Consider the following 12,850-nt stretch of genomic DNA (forward strand, 5'->3'; position numbering starts at 1 on the left):
ATTGTTCAAAAGTTCAAGACCTCTGGACGTCACCATGCTTCCAGCGCAAACTTTGCATGCCCGAAACTTACCTTAACCAGTACATTTTTGGAATGTAGGCGGAAAGTGAAGTACCTGGAGGAAATTCACGTTAGCATTTCAGATCAGATATCTTTCTTCTAATGAAGCTGCCTGGCTTGCTCAGTGTCCCAGCATTTTTCATTATTTCAGATCTCCAGAAACTACATATTTCAGAGTTTTATTAGCTGAAAATACAGTGATCGATAGTATGAGCAGCCCTATCTCATGGCTGATGAGTATCCATTGTAAATGACAATGTCGCAGCAGCTTTCTGTCATGGATGTCACATCTTCCTGGCTGGTTAATCTTTTACAGTTGAAATTGATGTAAACTTATTGTATTGTCACGTTTTGATTGACATAGTTCTCAACAATTCATATCAGACAGAGGCAGATTGGAACCAAATACTTCTTTCCTTTAGTGATAGTCTTTTATACTATTTGAGATTGTAGGTTTCTTGGTCTATTTTTGTTTACTGCCCTTTCCAGGATCACCATGATTTCTGGAAATTCTTCTGTGAACAGAGGACAAATAATGTTTTGCAAAGAAAATAGATTGTTCTAACATTACCTCATGGGTTTATTTCACAAAGAATTAAATGTGTGATTGAAATCAACAAAGGATAATTTCCATAATATAGGGTCTGAACCTTTTTTTCTACAAAAATAAACTTGCAGAATAGCTGAAATTTGTGGTGTTAGTGGAGTTTCAAGGTTATTAGGCCAAGGTCAAAAATTGTATACTGATATTATTAATATCTCACAACTTTTGTTGCCTTCAGTCATTGCCAGACATGCAGCGGATACAGGAGGACACTCTGTCTTCCCCACCTTTGGGTCCTCCTAACTATCTGCAGGTTTCCAAAGACTCTGCAAGCAGTGGCAGTAAGAACTCTTCATGTGACACAGATGACTTCGTTCTTGTTCCACATAGCATCTCCTCTGATCAGTCATGTAAGCAACTGCTCCTTATTTTGTTGGTTTTGTTTCGCTCATTTTGAATCTTTATAATTGTCATCATAATTCTTGGGAAAACCTTAGAACTCCCGAGCAGGTTGACAGCATTGGCTGTTGGGAGCCTACTTACTGACTTGTAAAAATTGTTGTCTTCCTCAGTAATTTTTTATAAATTTCTTTTGCATTCAAGGTTAAGGTGTATAGCTGCATTGAATTTAGAATGCCTCATTCTAATGACTGAAGATGCCCAAAATAGAAGTGTTGCAGTCCCCAGCAATCAAATAAATTGCCTGCAGATTGGTTTTTCATAAAGATAAATATACTGAATAAAATCATTTTTTTTATCACTGTTTCCAGTGAGTCTGTTCAAGGCTTTGAATTACCAAATGTTTCAGGATTTTTATCAAGGTTTTAGGACTTGGATTTGAAAATGCTATTCAATCATTTGCAATAGATCTATTTGGTTGAAGGTACCTTAAATAATCCAAAATCTGATTTGTGTTTGTGTAGGGTTGGCGATGTTTAATGATTGGATTCCATTCATTTTTAAATAAGTGCTACACCTTAGTTCACTTGATCATCAAAGTAGATGTATTATCAAAGTACATGTGTGTCACCACATACAACCCTGAGGTTCATTTTCCTGTGGACATACTCAATAAATCTATAGAATAATAACCATAAAAGGATCAATGAAAGATCAACCAGAGTGCAGAAGACACAAACTGTGCAAATGCAGATATAAATAAATCGCAATAAATGACGAGGGCATGAAATAACAAGATGAAGTGTGTTTAAAGTGACATCGTTGGTTGTGAGAGCATCTCAATGGATGGGCAAGTTAGTGTAGTTGTCCCCTTTTGTTCAAGAGCCTGATGGTTGAAGGGGTAGTAACTGTTCTTGAGCCTGGTGGTATGAGTCCTGAGGTTCTGGTACCTCTTACCTGATGACATCAGCAGGAGAAGAGCATGGCCTGAGTAGTGAAGATCTCTGATGATGGGTGCTGCTTTCCTATGACAGTGCATCGTGTAGATGTGCTCAGTGGTTGGTAGGGCTTTACCTGTGCCGAAATACTGGGCAGGAATCACTCCCTTTTGTAGGAAACACCAGGCCATGATGCAGCCAGTCAGTACTCTCTCCATTACACATTAGTACAGTGCTAAATACTTTAAAACACTCTGTGCCAAATGAAAACATTTGTGTAAATGACAAGTAGATGTTTACAATGTTGTGATTTATCCAGGTTAGTTTGTTCATATGTAATTGTGGTACTTCGTGCAACTGTGACCATCAACTGATCCATCGAGCTGGATTTCAATCTCTATTTTTAAACAAATCACTTGCTGGTTTCAGAAGCTCAAATTTACACTTTCTTTGCACGAATTATACCCATATTTACCTATATACCTATACTTGACTGCTCTGATCAAGATGGCACCTGCGTACAACACTCCCACGGCCGACATCTTCTGGATAGATGCTGGCTGGCCTGCTGCGTTCACCAGCAATTTTTATGTGTGTTACTTCACTTCTCTGATGTCTTTTATGTTTGTTTTTTTGTCTGAATGTGATTCTGGAACTGTTGGGGCCTGTGATCTCCAGTTTGGAGATCGTTTGGGTGTTTCAGCACTTTGCAGTCTCTGAGAGGATTCCAGGAGGCAGAGGCAGCGTGCGTGAACCTCGTGCTAAGAAGGCTATGGGACCCAGTGTGAGCCAATGTTCAACTCCATTTCGTGATTAAAGCTTCCATTGTCCTCCGATTAAAGCAACAAGGGAGATTGAAACATTAAGGCGAATGTGGAAGGTGACTGCCTGCCTTTTGATTGCTAATGGAATTGCTCCACTGCCGAAGAGGGGAGACTGCCTTTTGATCGCTGGTGGGACCGCTCTGATGCTGGAGAAGGGTGACTTTCTTTTGATCGCTGGTGGAATCACTCTGCTACCGGAAAGGGAAGATTGCCTTTGGATCACTGATGGGATCACGTTGCTACCAGGGAGTGGAGAGGCTGTTGCTGTTCCCGGAGAATGTTACCCAGTCTTTCTGCAGTTTGGATATGGACTTGGACTATGTACTTTTTTTTCCTGACTTACAGTTTTTATATTCTGGGTCCTTTGCTTGATCTTTCTCTTTTTTTGTGCGTGAGGGAGGGGGATTTGGGGGATTGATGATCGGCCGCCATTCTTTTGATTTTGTAGCTACCTGGAGAAGAAGAATTTCAGAGTTGTATACTTTGATAATAAGTGAACTTTGAAACTTTATATGTTAATAATTTTTTACATTGGATTAAGTGTAGCAGTATCTGGTTTTAAAAAAATATATTTCAAATTAGTAAATCAAAGTAATCTGCAAGAGTTTCTTCCTTTTGTAAGCACTGCAGCTTGGAATGCACTGGCAATAAAGTTGGTTGTAGATGTTTCCCAGCATTGTGTGAGTGATTTTTTTTTTGAAGATCACTGATTTCAGTTTGAAAGCAGCAGTTGACTTTATTTTGAAATTGATGTGAGCATTGACAAATATTGAAGATTCACCATGATTACTTAAGGGGATTTTTCGTTCTATTAAGGCTCAGTTATTTAACTGTTCTCCTAGTTCCTACTAACTGCTTGACCTGTTACATTAATGCAGTCAGAGGGGTAGTACTGTTAGTAGTGCAGTCACTCGATTTGAGTATGGTGTTTGAAGGCAAGAATTCCCAACCTATTTTATATCATGAACTCCCAGCCATTAACCAACTGGTCTGTGGACCCCAGGTTGGAAAGCCCTGGGACTCAAGGGGTTGTCTGTTATTGGGTCCTCAAGTGGCTGTAGAAACTGATGCGATCAGAGAGCAAAATAGTTTGCTTAGCGGAAGAACTCCTTGCTCTTCATATACAGTAGTTCCATAGGATCTGTTATATTCATTTGGAAGTGTGGGTAGGTGTTTGGTTTTAATTACTGAAGGGTGGCATCTCCAGCAATACATGTTACTGCACAACAATGTCTTGCTGGCCTTAACCCACAAAGAGGTAAAAAGCCAACTACTGACCCGAGAATTGATGCTCAAAGGGTAAACTCGTGCATAAAGAAAAAACATTACATTACAATGAGTTGAGTTGATCTAAATTTAGTCTTTCTGGCTTAGTCTTAAGTGGACCAATTGAAGAACTATCCTCTGCTTGAAAGGTGATTTATCTTTACTTGAGGCCAAGTCATTGCCACATATATTTAAGTGGAGGTTGATGGATTCTTTATTAGTAAGGATGTCAAGGGAGAAGCTGCGCAGGACAATGGAGTTGAAAAGGATAATAAATGGTGGAGCAGACTCAATGGACCGAATGGCCTAATTCTTCTTATTAATTGTAGGGGTATGGAGAGTGATGGTTCCAGAGCAGGTCGATGGGGGTAGGCAGTTTAAATGGTTTTGGCATGTTTTTATGCAGTACTTTTCTATGACTATAATATATTATGGGACTTTCTTCCATAGTAACCATTGTTTATGTTTGATAACTACAGGATCAGTAGAAAAAAAATATTTAGATTGTGTTTACAGAATTGCATAGTCATTCTCAAAATCCAACTTCCTATAAGAGCTATGGCACTCATTTGAGGCAAAATATGTAAATATGTGGGTTATCTCAAATATGGTTTTTCCAACAAAGTTTATGCCTCTAATCTGTTTTGAAATTTTATTCAGATGATATGCCATTGGGAACAGTTGGCAGACGAGCTTCCAGTGAGTTCCTGATGTGTGGAGGGTAAGTAGAAATGTTTAAATTCTGTGCTTTAATAGTGTTATACCTGAGAGGGGAATGACCTAGAGTAATACCCTCATTAGAACCATGAAGTTAAACAAGCTTCATACAGAGGTATTCTGTTTGTTTCAGAATGTACCTTTAGGTCAGTTAAGTCAATTAAGTTGGTGTCACTTGAGTAGTTTATTTTGGGGGGGGGGGGAGGTAGTATTGACAGTGACCGTATTCAAGATTTAAACATGGTTAAGGGCTGCATTTGTCCATTCTTCACCCTTCCTTCAACCCATGTTAACAATCAGAGAAATGAGAAATTATTTTTCCCTAAAGGAAATGGTAGACGAAACACAAGTGTCAAAAGTGTCCCTAAAAAGCCTTCATTGTTTAGTATGAACTTACCCTTCTTGCATTTTGTAACATAGGTGTTGGCCTAATGACAGTATAGGTTTACGACAAAAATATGCAACTGAATTCACCACCATTAATAATTCCAGCACTTCAGGGCTTATTTGCTTCCTTACTGAATTGGCAAAGTGGTTGGGAGAGAAGGGAAGCAGTGAGGAAGGGTATGCTATGCTTGGGTGTAGGTCTTTGATGGGATGGGTCAGTGGACCCTTCATCTTGGATTTTATTCCGTGTCCAATTTGAAAATTACTCTGATTCTGTATCTGAGCTCAAAATATCTAGTTTAGAATTCCACAGAATGTTTGCCATAAACACTTGAGAGACGGTATCTTTTGTGATATAATGGCAATCAATCAGTGTCCTATTCTTCGGCCTTATTTAAGTTCAGCCCCCTGACATCTGGGTGAGGTGCATTTTTTTTTTTGATAATGCAACCTTAGATGGGAAAAGAAAATAGATGAACTTGATAGAAATATGTCTGATGTTCGTATTAGATCTGATGTCGTATTGTGTTTGCATGTGTGAACTGTGCTTAAAATGATAGCTAATTTATTACCTATGTTTTATTTGAATGACTGTATGAAAATATTCTGTTTTGCAAACTCTTGCAAATAGTGCAGTATTAGATAATATGGTATCTTATTCCGTTTGCCATATCTATATCATCTAATACTGTTGGCATATTGTGTTTGCATATGTAAATTATGCTGAAGGTGATAGCTTAGTTTCTCAACGGCTTTGGTCTGTTTTCAAGTAACTGCTACTCGGTAATGAACTGAGTACAGGAGTTGACACCGTTGACACAAATAACTGAATTCCAAGTCGGAAGAATTATGTTCAATCCTTTATTACGAAACCAGCAAAGATGAATAATCTTAGTGATAAAAAAAACTACCAAAACTAAATCAGCAATATAACGAAGTTCATAAATAAATAAGCAAAGTTAATAGTCTGAAGAAATATCACCCCATGGCTCATTTCCTCTCTACTAAACTAGGACAAAGCATTAATACATAACTATACTCATTTACTTCTACCGTGCCCCATACCATGTGACAAATTACCCATAACGAACACACAACACAAAATACAATACAGACAGAAAATAAATGTGTGGCTCTAACAATGTTGTTTTATTTGAATAACTGTATGAAAATGTACTGTTTTGAAAACTCTTGCAAACAGCAGAGTGCTATATTAGATGATATTTGATCAACGTGTTTGTGTAGTGAATCAGCGAAAAACATTCCCAGATCTTTAAGAACGTTATCAGAAAAATGATGTCGTGCAAAATGGCACTGAGGTAACTGGGGCAGGTGATTAAGTGCTTGGTACAAAAATAGATTTTATACTTTAAAGAAGCAAAACAAAAGCCAGGAGATGGGCTTGAATGTGTGTTCTAGACTCAGCATCTGAAGGGATGAGCCCTAACAACACAACAATTGAAATTACACATGCTCAAGATTATAGAATTGGAGGGCCACGGGCATATCAGAGAGTTAAATGAATGAAGGAGACACAGGAGTGGGAATGGGTGGACTGTGTAATTTTATAGACAGAGAGTAGAACAAGAGGCCAGCCAGGGTGTATCGGTATAAGTGCAGTCAGAAACTAACATGGAAGAGGGTTTCAGCAGCAGCTGAGGTATTGTCTCCTGAATAAGGGAGTGCTTTGGAGACAGAAGTGAACAGCCTAGAAGATGTCATGGATTTTGGATCATGAAATTGAAAACATTCTGATGCTTGCTATCCAGCATTTGTCGCCATCTTAATCTTTCCACCTTTCTTCTGATTGTATCTTCCTCCTTGTTTTATTTGCCTCTATTATGTGCCCAAATCACCCGTCCCCTTCCTGGCCCAATCTACCTGTAATCCTTCAACATTTCCAGTGCACCAATCACCTCTGGTCTCTGTCTCACCATTCCCCCTTCTCCTCTTGATACTGACAATTGCCCCTCTCCTGATCGTCTGCCATAATGCTGTCATACCACACTCCATCCCCATGGAAGCTGCTCAATCCACAGTGTTCCTTCAGCATGTTGGCTGTTTTTGTAGTAAAATGCTGCTACTTTATTAGGAACAGGGAATGGACTGATGAGTTTGCAAAGATACATGCAAGTGTGAGACTAGCTCAAGATGAACTTTAGAAATCTAATTTGTTTGATGAGGAGAAGTGACAGAGGCAATTGTCCAAATGGCCTCTCGGAAATGATCGGAGGAAAGTTAAATAATCTGTTTGCAGTGGAAAATATCCAAGAAGACCCCTTAAATAGTGGGTAGTTTAAAAGTTTTGTTTTTATTCTTCTAATAATTTAGCAACCTCTGACCTGAATAATGCACTTATGTTTAGTAAGTATTTTGGTTTTACTTCTGAAGTTTAAATTCCAATCCAGTCAGTGGGAAATATTAAAAAGTACATTGTTTCCCAAAATCCAGAGTCATCACGGCTCATAAAATATTGATAAATAGGTGGCAAAATAAAGGTCTTCATTATCTCCACCAGAGTAGCGTCAAGAATCCTGCAAAAAAGTTATGGCAGATGTTCAGATTCTAATTTATTTATCACGTGTACATCAAAACACACGGTGAAATCGAAACATACGGTGAAATGTGTCATTTGCATTAACAACCAACACACCCGAGGGTATTAGAACTTACTCAGCCAAAAAAGGCAGTGTTGGGTTGGAAATAGTCAAGAATTTATAGCAAATTCAAAATAGAAGAGTAAATGTGTATTTTGATTTTCTTTCCTCACAAACTTTGTTAGGCAGTCACCTTTAAACTCTTCAGTAGCACTGCAGAGACCTTCCTCAGCCTCATCCAGGTCAAGCTCTCCTAGCTCAGCCAACAGGTAGGACCTTATGTAGAGTTTATAAAGGGATAAACAGCTTGGGACCCAGTCAAGAGATTATACACAAAATCTGTGTGAATTAGCACTGCTTAAGTTACATCAAAGTACTCTAAAAGTCATTGTGCACTTGTGATGATCTTCCATGAGCTAATGTAGTTGTGGTGTAATGGAACATTATTTACTTCTTCCAGTAAAGCATTTGACGTATGAAAGAATGTTACTCATGTAATTTTACTCATAGAGTTGGCAAAGTATTCATCAGCAAAGTTAGTCCTGGTTATTGTCAAGTCCAGCTGTGTGGACAACCAGATGTAAAATATTTGAAGATGACTGTTTTATTATGAAGAAAAACCATATGAACATATAATAGCTTAATTTTTGTACACTGGTTGGTTTCTTAACAAATTGAAATATATATTTGAAATAAAAATAGAAAAAACAAGCATAATTTCAGGTACCACCTTAAATCAGCAGAATCTTGTGATCTGGGACGTGCTTTGTTTTTGTGGATGGGACCTGACCTGGAGAATTGAACTTTGAACTGTTGTAAAATATAATGGAAAACACTATCACGAAGCTTTGTGTCAGAACCAGCAGAAATCCCCCCCCCCAATTGTCACTAAGATGCTGAAGTCCTCTGAAACTAGATTTAAAGAAACAAATTTCGAACTTGTTTTTGCCATTGGTACACAGATACTGTTAACTGACATTTGTAATGGGTTGTGGTTTTAAGAATTTCTGTTAACTATTAGCATTTCAAATTAGCATACTTTAGAGATTTGACCGTTAACCCAATTTTTGAGAAGAAATTTAATACTTTTTGAGGTAGGAAGGGAACTTGGAAGGTAGGACCCAATGTCCATAACATTCTCTAGAAAGCAACAAAACTCTGTCTCTATTAAATGGATAAAAGGTTTTTTAAAAATATATCAAAATAACTCATGTCCTCGTCATATGACATCACTGTTGATAAAAATCACCTGTACTGATCATATTTGCAATTTTTTTATGTAATACAGGTATGTTAGTTCAGTGAGTGACATCAAGTATTCGTTAGAACTTTTGCAACAATGATTGGTTTTCTAAATCTTTGTCTTGTTGCAGTTCTACCTAGAAGAGATAACAGTCCTCTTTCTTAACCATGACATTTTCCAGCTCATTAGCCTGTTTTACACTGACCTCATATTTGTCAAGGTACCTCCCAGTGACAAATACTGAAGCAAAGATTTCATTAAGTACCACCCCCTACCTCTTCCAACTCCAAACACGTTTCTGCATTTATCCCTGATTGATCCTACCCTCACTCTAGTTGTCCTCCTGATTTTCATTTACGTGTGGAGCACCTTGGAGTTTTCCTTAATCCTACTCACTAAGCCTTCACATGTCCCCTTCTAGCTTTCCCAGGTCCCTTCTAAAGCTTGTTCCTAGCTACTTTGTAACTTCCAAAAGCCCTATCTGATCCTTGCTTTTTCTGGCAATGTTACCTTTCTCCATTTTAGATCTGCTGCTGTGGCTTTAAGAAATGACTCAGTCACTTTAATTTTGATGGTCCTGCTCTAAGAACGTGCATTTCCTCCCTACCCACTCCATCATAACTTTTAATAAAGCTTCATTATCTCTCTTAGCTAACACACTTAGCACACTTTTGTAATTTATTTTGATCTTTGTAGCTCTAGTTACAGATTGAATTACTTTGCCTTATAATGAAAAATTCTATCTTGCTATGATAACTTTTTTTTATATAAAAAAATTATAAAGATCATTGCAGAACATCTAACCTAACATTCTACGTTCTGGTTACCCTCTCTCCCCTCCTCTTCTCACCTGCCCATCACCTCCCCCGGTTACCCTCCTCCTTCTCTTTCTTCCATAGTCCATTGACCTCTTCGTTTACTGTACTCTGCTATTAAATTCCTCTTCCATCTAACCCCTCCCAGTTTCTTACTTCATCCACCTTCACCCAGTTTCACCTATCACCTGCCATCTTGTACTCCTTCTCCATCTTCCTATTCTGACTTCTGCCTCCTTCCTCTCCAGTCCTGATGAAGGGTCTTGGCCTGAAAAGTTTGTTTGATCCCCTCCATAGGTGCTGCCTGCCTTGCTGAGTTCTTCCAGCACTTTGTGTGTATTGTTCAAGATTTCCAGCATCTGCAAAATCACTTGTGTTGTACTTAACCTGTCACAGTTCACTTCCTCATTGGCTCTTCAATGACTTAGTCTAAAAACCCACATCATATGTACTCCGGGAATTCATCCTCTACAGTAGTATTGCAAATGTGTTTTGGCTGGCCATTATTATTGTTGTTATACCCCAGTTTGGTTCGGTTTCCCATATTACAACTACAGGTTAGAGCCCCATTGACAACTCTCATTAATGTAAGTAAAATGGATAATTTAATGAAGCAAATAGTGCATTTTAAATTCTTGAGATATATAAAAAATATACATTATGAGCAAAACTGCTGTTAGTGCTCTATTCAGTAATAAATTTTAGTTCAGAATTTTTCCACATGTATGTAATGTATGTTTTGCTGCTGAGAAATTATGACTGGAGGTTGAGAAAGTGCAGCCTGCTAGCTTTTTTCCCTCCCTTTAAGCACTCTGTGGCATAGCAGGTTGTGGTATCAGTGCATTGTACCACAGATTAAATGTGATGTGTACTCACACTGGTGAGTTCCCAGGTTTAGGTCAAATAGTTGGCAAGGTGCCAAACAAAGGTGCACATGTCTAGGGTGCCTGAGATAACTTGCACAGTACTATATTTGTCAATGTGAAGTGGGGAGCAAGTTTGTAAATCTGGTGGGGGAAGAGGATGCTGGGAATGGCGAGGGTGGCGTGCTGCAGGAGGGGTGTGTGGAGGAGTGCCGGAAGTGGGGGGAGGGGGTGGCATGGGTGCAGGCAAGATTGTTTGATTCCAAACAATTGATTTATTGATCATTACAGAATGTCTCCATGGTTCCCTCCCCTCTCCCTTCCCCTTTTCCCAACCATGATTCCTCTCTCCCTGCCCCCTTCCCACTCTCAGTCCACAATAGAGACCCATATCAGAATCAGGTTTATCATCACTCATAAAATTACTATAGTACTGTGCAAACAGACAGACAGGCAGGCTCTGTCTGTCTGTCCCCTTTTCCACAGTACTGTACATACCCAGCAGCTGCTTACAATGCAGCATAAAGGTATGAGAGACTGGCCACTGTCTGTTTGCCAGACTGTGGCAGAAGGTAATGGAAGTGTTCAAAATAAAAGATTACGCTCAGCAACTTCTGTACATTGCTGTCTAATTTCCAGCAAATTGAACCTGATATATTTTTGAACACGAGATTCGGCAAATGCTGGAAATCCACAGCAACACAGACAAAATGCTGGAGGAACTCAGCAGACCAGGTAGTAGCTATAGAGAGGAGCATGAACAGTCGATGTCTCTGGCCCAAACATGACTGTTTATTCCTCTCCATAGATGCTGCCTGTCTTGCTGAGCTCCTTTAGCATTTCGTGTGTATTATTTTTGAACACTTGTCACTGCCTTCTGAAACAAGTGTTCTAGAAACACTGAGCAAGATGGGCAGCACATGTTTCAGCTCTAAAACAATATGGGTTCAGAGACACTGTTTAACCCAGTGACCAACATTTTCCATTATCATCCAATTTCCAGCCTCAGAAGTACTGAGATTCAGGAATACTGTCACGCTCAGATATGACAGTATTCTTCACTGCGTTTCCATAACAGTTTTGTTTTACCATTCGGGGTGTTAGCCCTGAGCCGAACCCCCGAATCCTGGAGGACCGGTAGACCCCTCTTAGTCTCTCCTCTACCCTTTGACCTGTTCGGCATAGGTGACCCTACCAAGAGCCAAAGCATAAAGCCCTGACTCCAGCCGACATAGCTCTCCAGGTCATTGAGGCACACAATCCTGCAAACCATGACAAGGACGTGGTCCTTTGCAGGTTAGATCTCTTACTAATTCTTAAAGTAGCTAATTTGAACTGTTTTCCTTTGTTTTCTGAAAAAGATAGTTAAAGTTAGGTTGCCCCATACCACCCTGTAATCACCCATTAAAATGTGGTATCTTTTTATTGAATCTTCAGTCTCAATTTTCTCACTAGTCCAAGGCTGGTGTACCATCAGGCCATAAATCCTTCCTTTCATATTCTAGTTGCATTAAAATAAAGGCCATCCCATTTGCGACCTTGAAAGCCTATTGGACTATTACTCTGCAAACAGAACGTTCTGTATGGAACAATCTCTGTTAGATACTGCAAAGAGAATGTTCAGAGATTCAAAACATTTCAACAGATTTCAGAAGGTTGCATAAGCTAAGAGATCAGAAAAAACCCTCAAACAAAAACTGGAACTGGTCAGGCAGCATCTGTGGAGTGAGAAGCTTAGCTGATGTTTTGGCTCACCAACATCTCATCAGAACTGTACTACATGAGTTGATATGCTCGCTTAGGATTTTTAATTACTGTGCTAAATTTAAGATGGAAAATACAAAGTTCTTGTTTAGCCAGGGCATCAAAAGTTACAAGGAGAGAAGTCAGGAGAATGAGATTGAGCCATGATGGAATGGCGAAGCAGACTCAATGAACCAGATGGCCTATTTCTCCTCCTTTGTCTTATGGTCTTGAGAACATCATTTCCATTTGACCAGCAAAGGGTTAACTGTTTCTTTGCTTTGCTTGAGAATCCAGCTTGTGTTTTCATTAGGCTGAAATTCTTGGAAACTCATTTGAGGGGTGACTCCATGAATAGCTTGAAGCAGGAGTGCTTTTGCAGACGTCACTGGCTTAACCTGAATCCGAGACACTGAATGTCAACAGGCAGTCTGAGATAAATTTATCAGCATATG

The 12,850-nt window shown here is 39.2% G+C and overlaps 1 protein-coding gene across 3 annotated transcripts in view; it reads left to right on the top strand.

Annotated features, from left to right (window-relative positions):
• ulk2 (unc-51 like autophagy activating kinase 2) overlaps positions 1-12,850 on the top strand; it is a 117,728-nt gene that overhangs the window by 72,020 nt on the left and 32,858 nt on the right. For 2 of the 3 annotated variants that reach the window (XM_072243513.1, XM_072243514.1), the window contains exons 13-15: positions 842-1,013; positions 4,691-4,751; positions 7,917-8,000. In XM_072243513.1, the coding sequence (XP_072099614.1) occupies positions 842-1,013; positions 4,691-4,751; positions 7,917-8,000 (317 nt within the window). The remainder of the gene's footprint in view (positions 1-841; positions 1,014-4,690; positions 4,752-7,916; positions 8,001-12,850) is intronic. The other variant, XM_072243515.1, reaches the window with a different exon arrangement.

This window comes from Mobula birostris, chromosome 25, assembly GCF_030028105.1.
Source record: "Mobula birostris isolate sMobBir1 chromosome 25, sMobBir1.hap1, whole genome shotgun sequence".
In the NCBI taxonomy this organism is placed as follows: Eukaryota; Metazoa; Chordata; class Chondrichthyes; order Myliobatiformes; family Myliobatidae; genus Mobula; species Mobula birostris.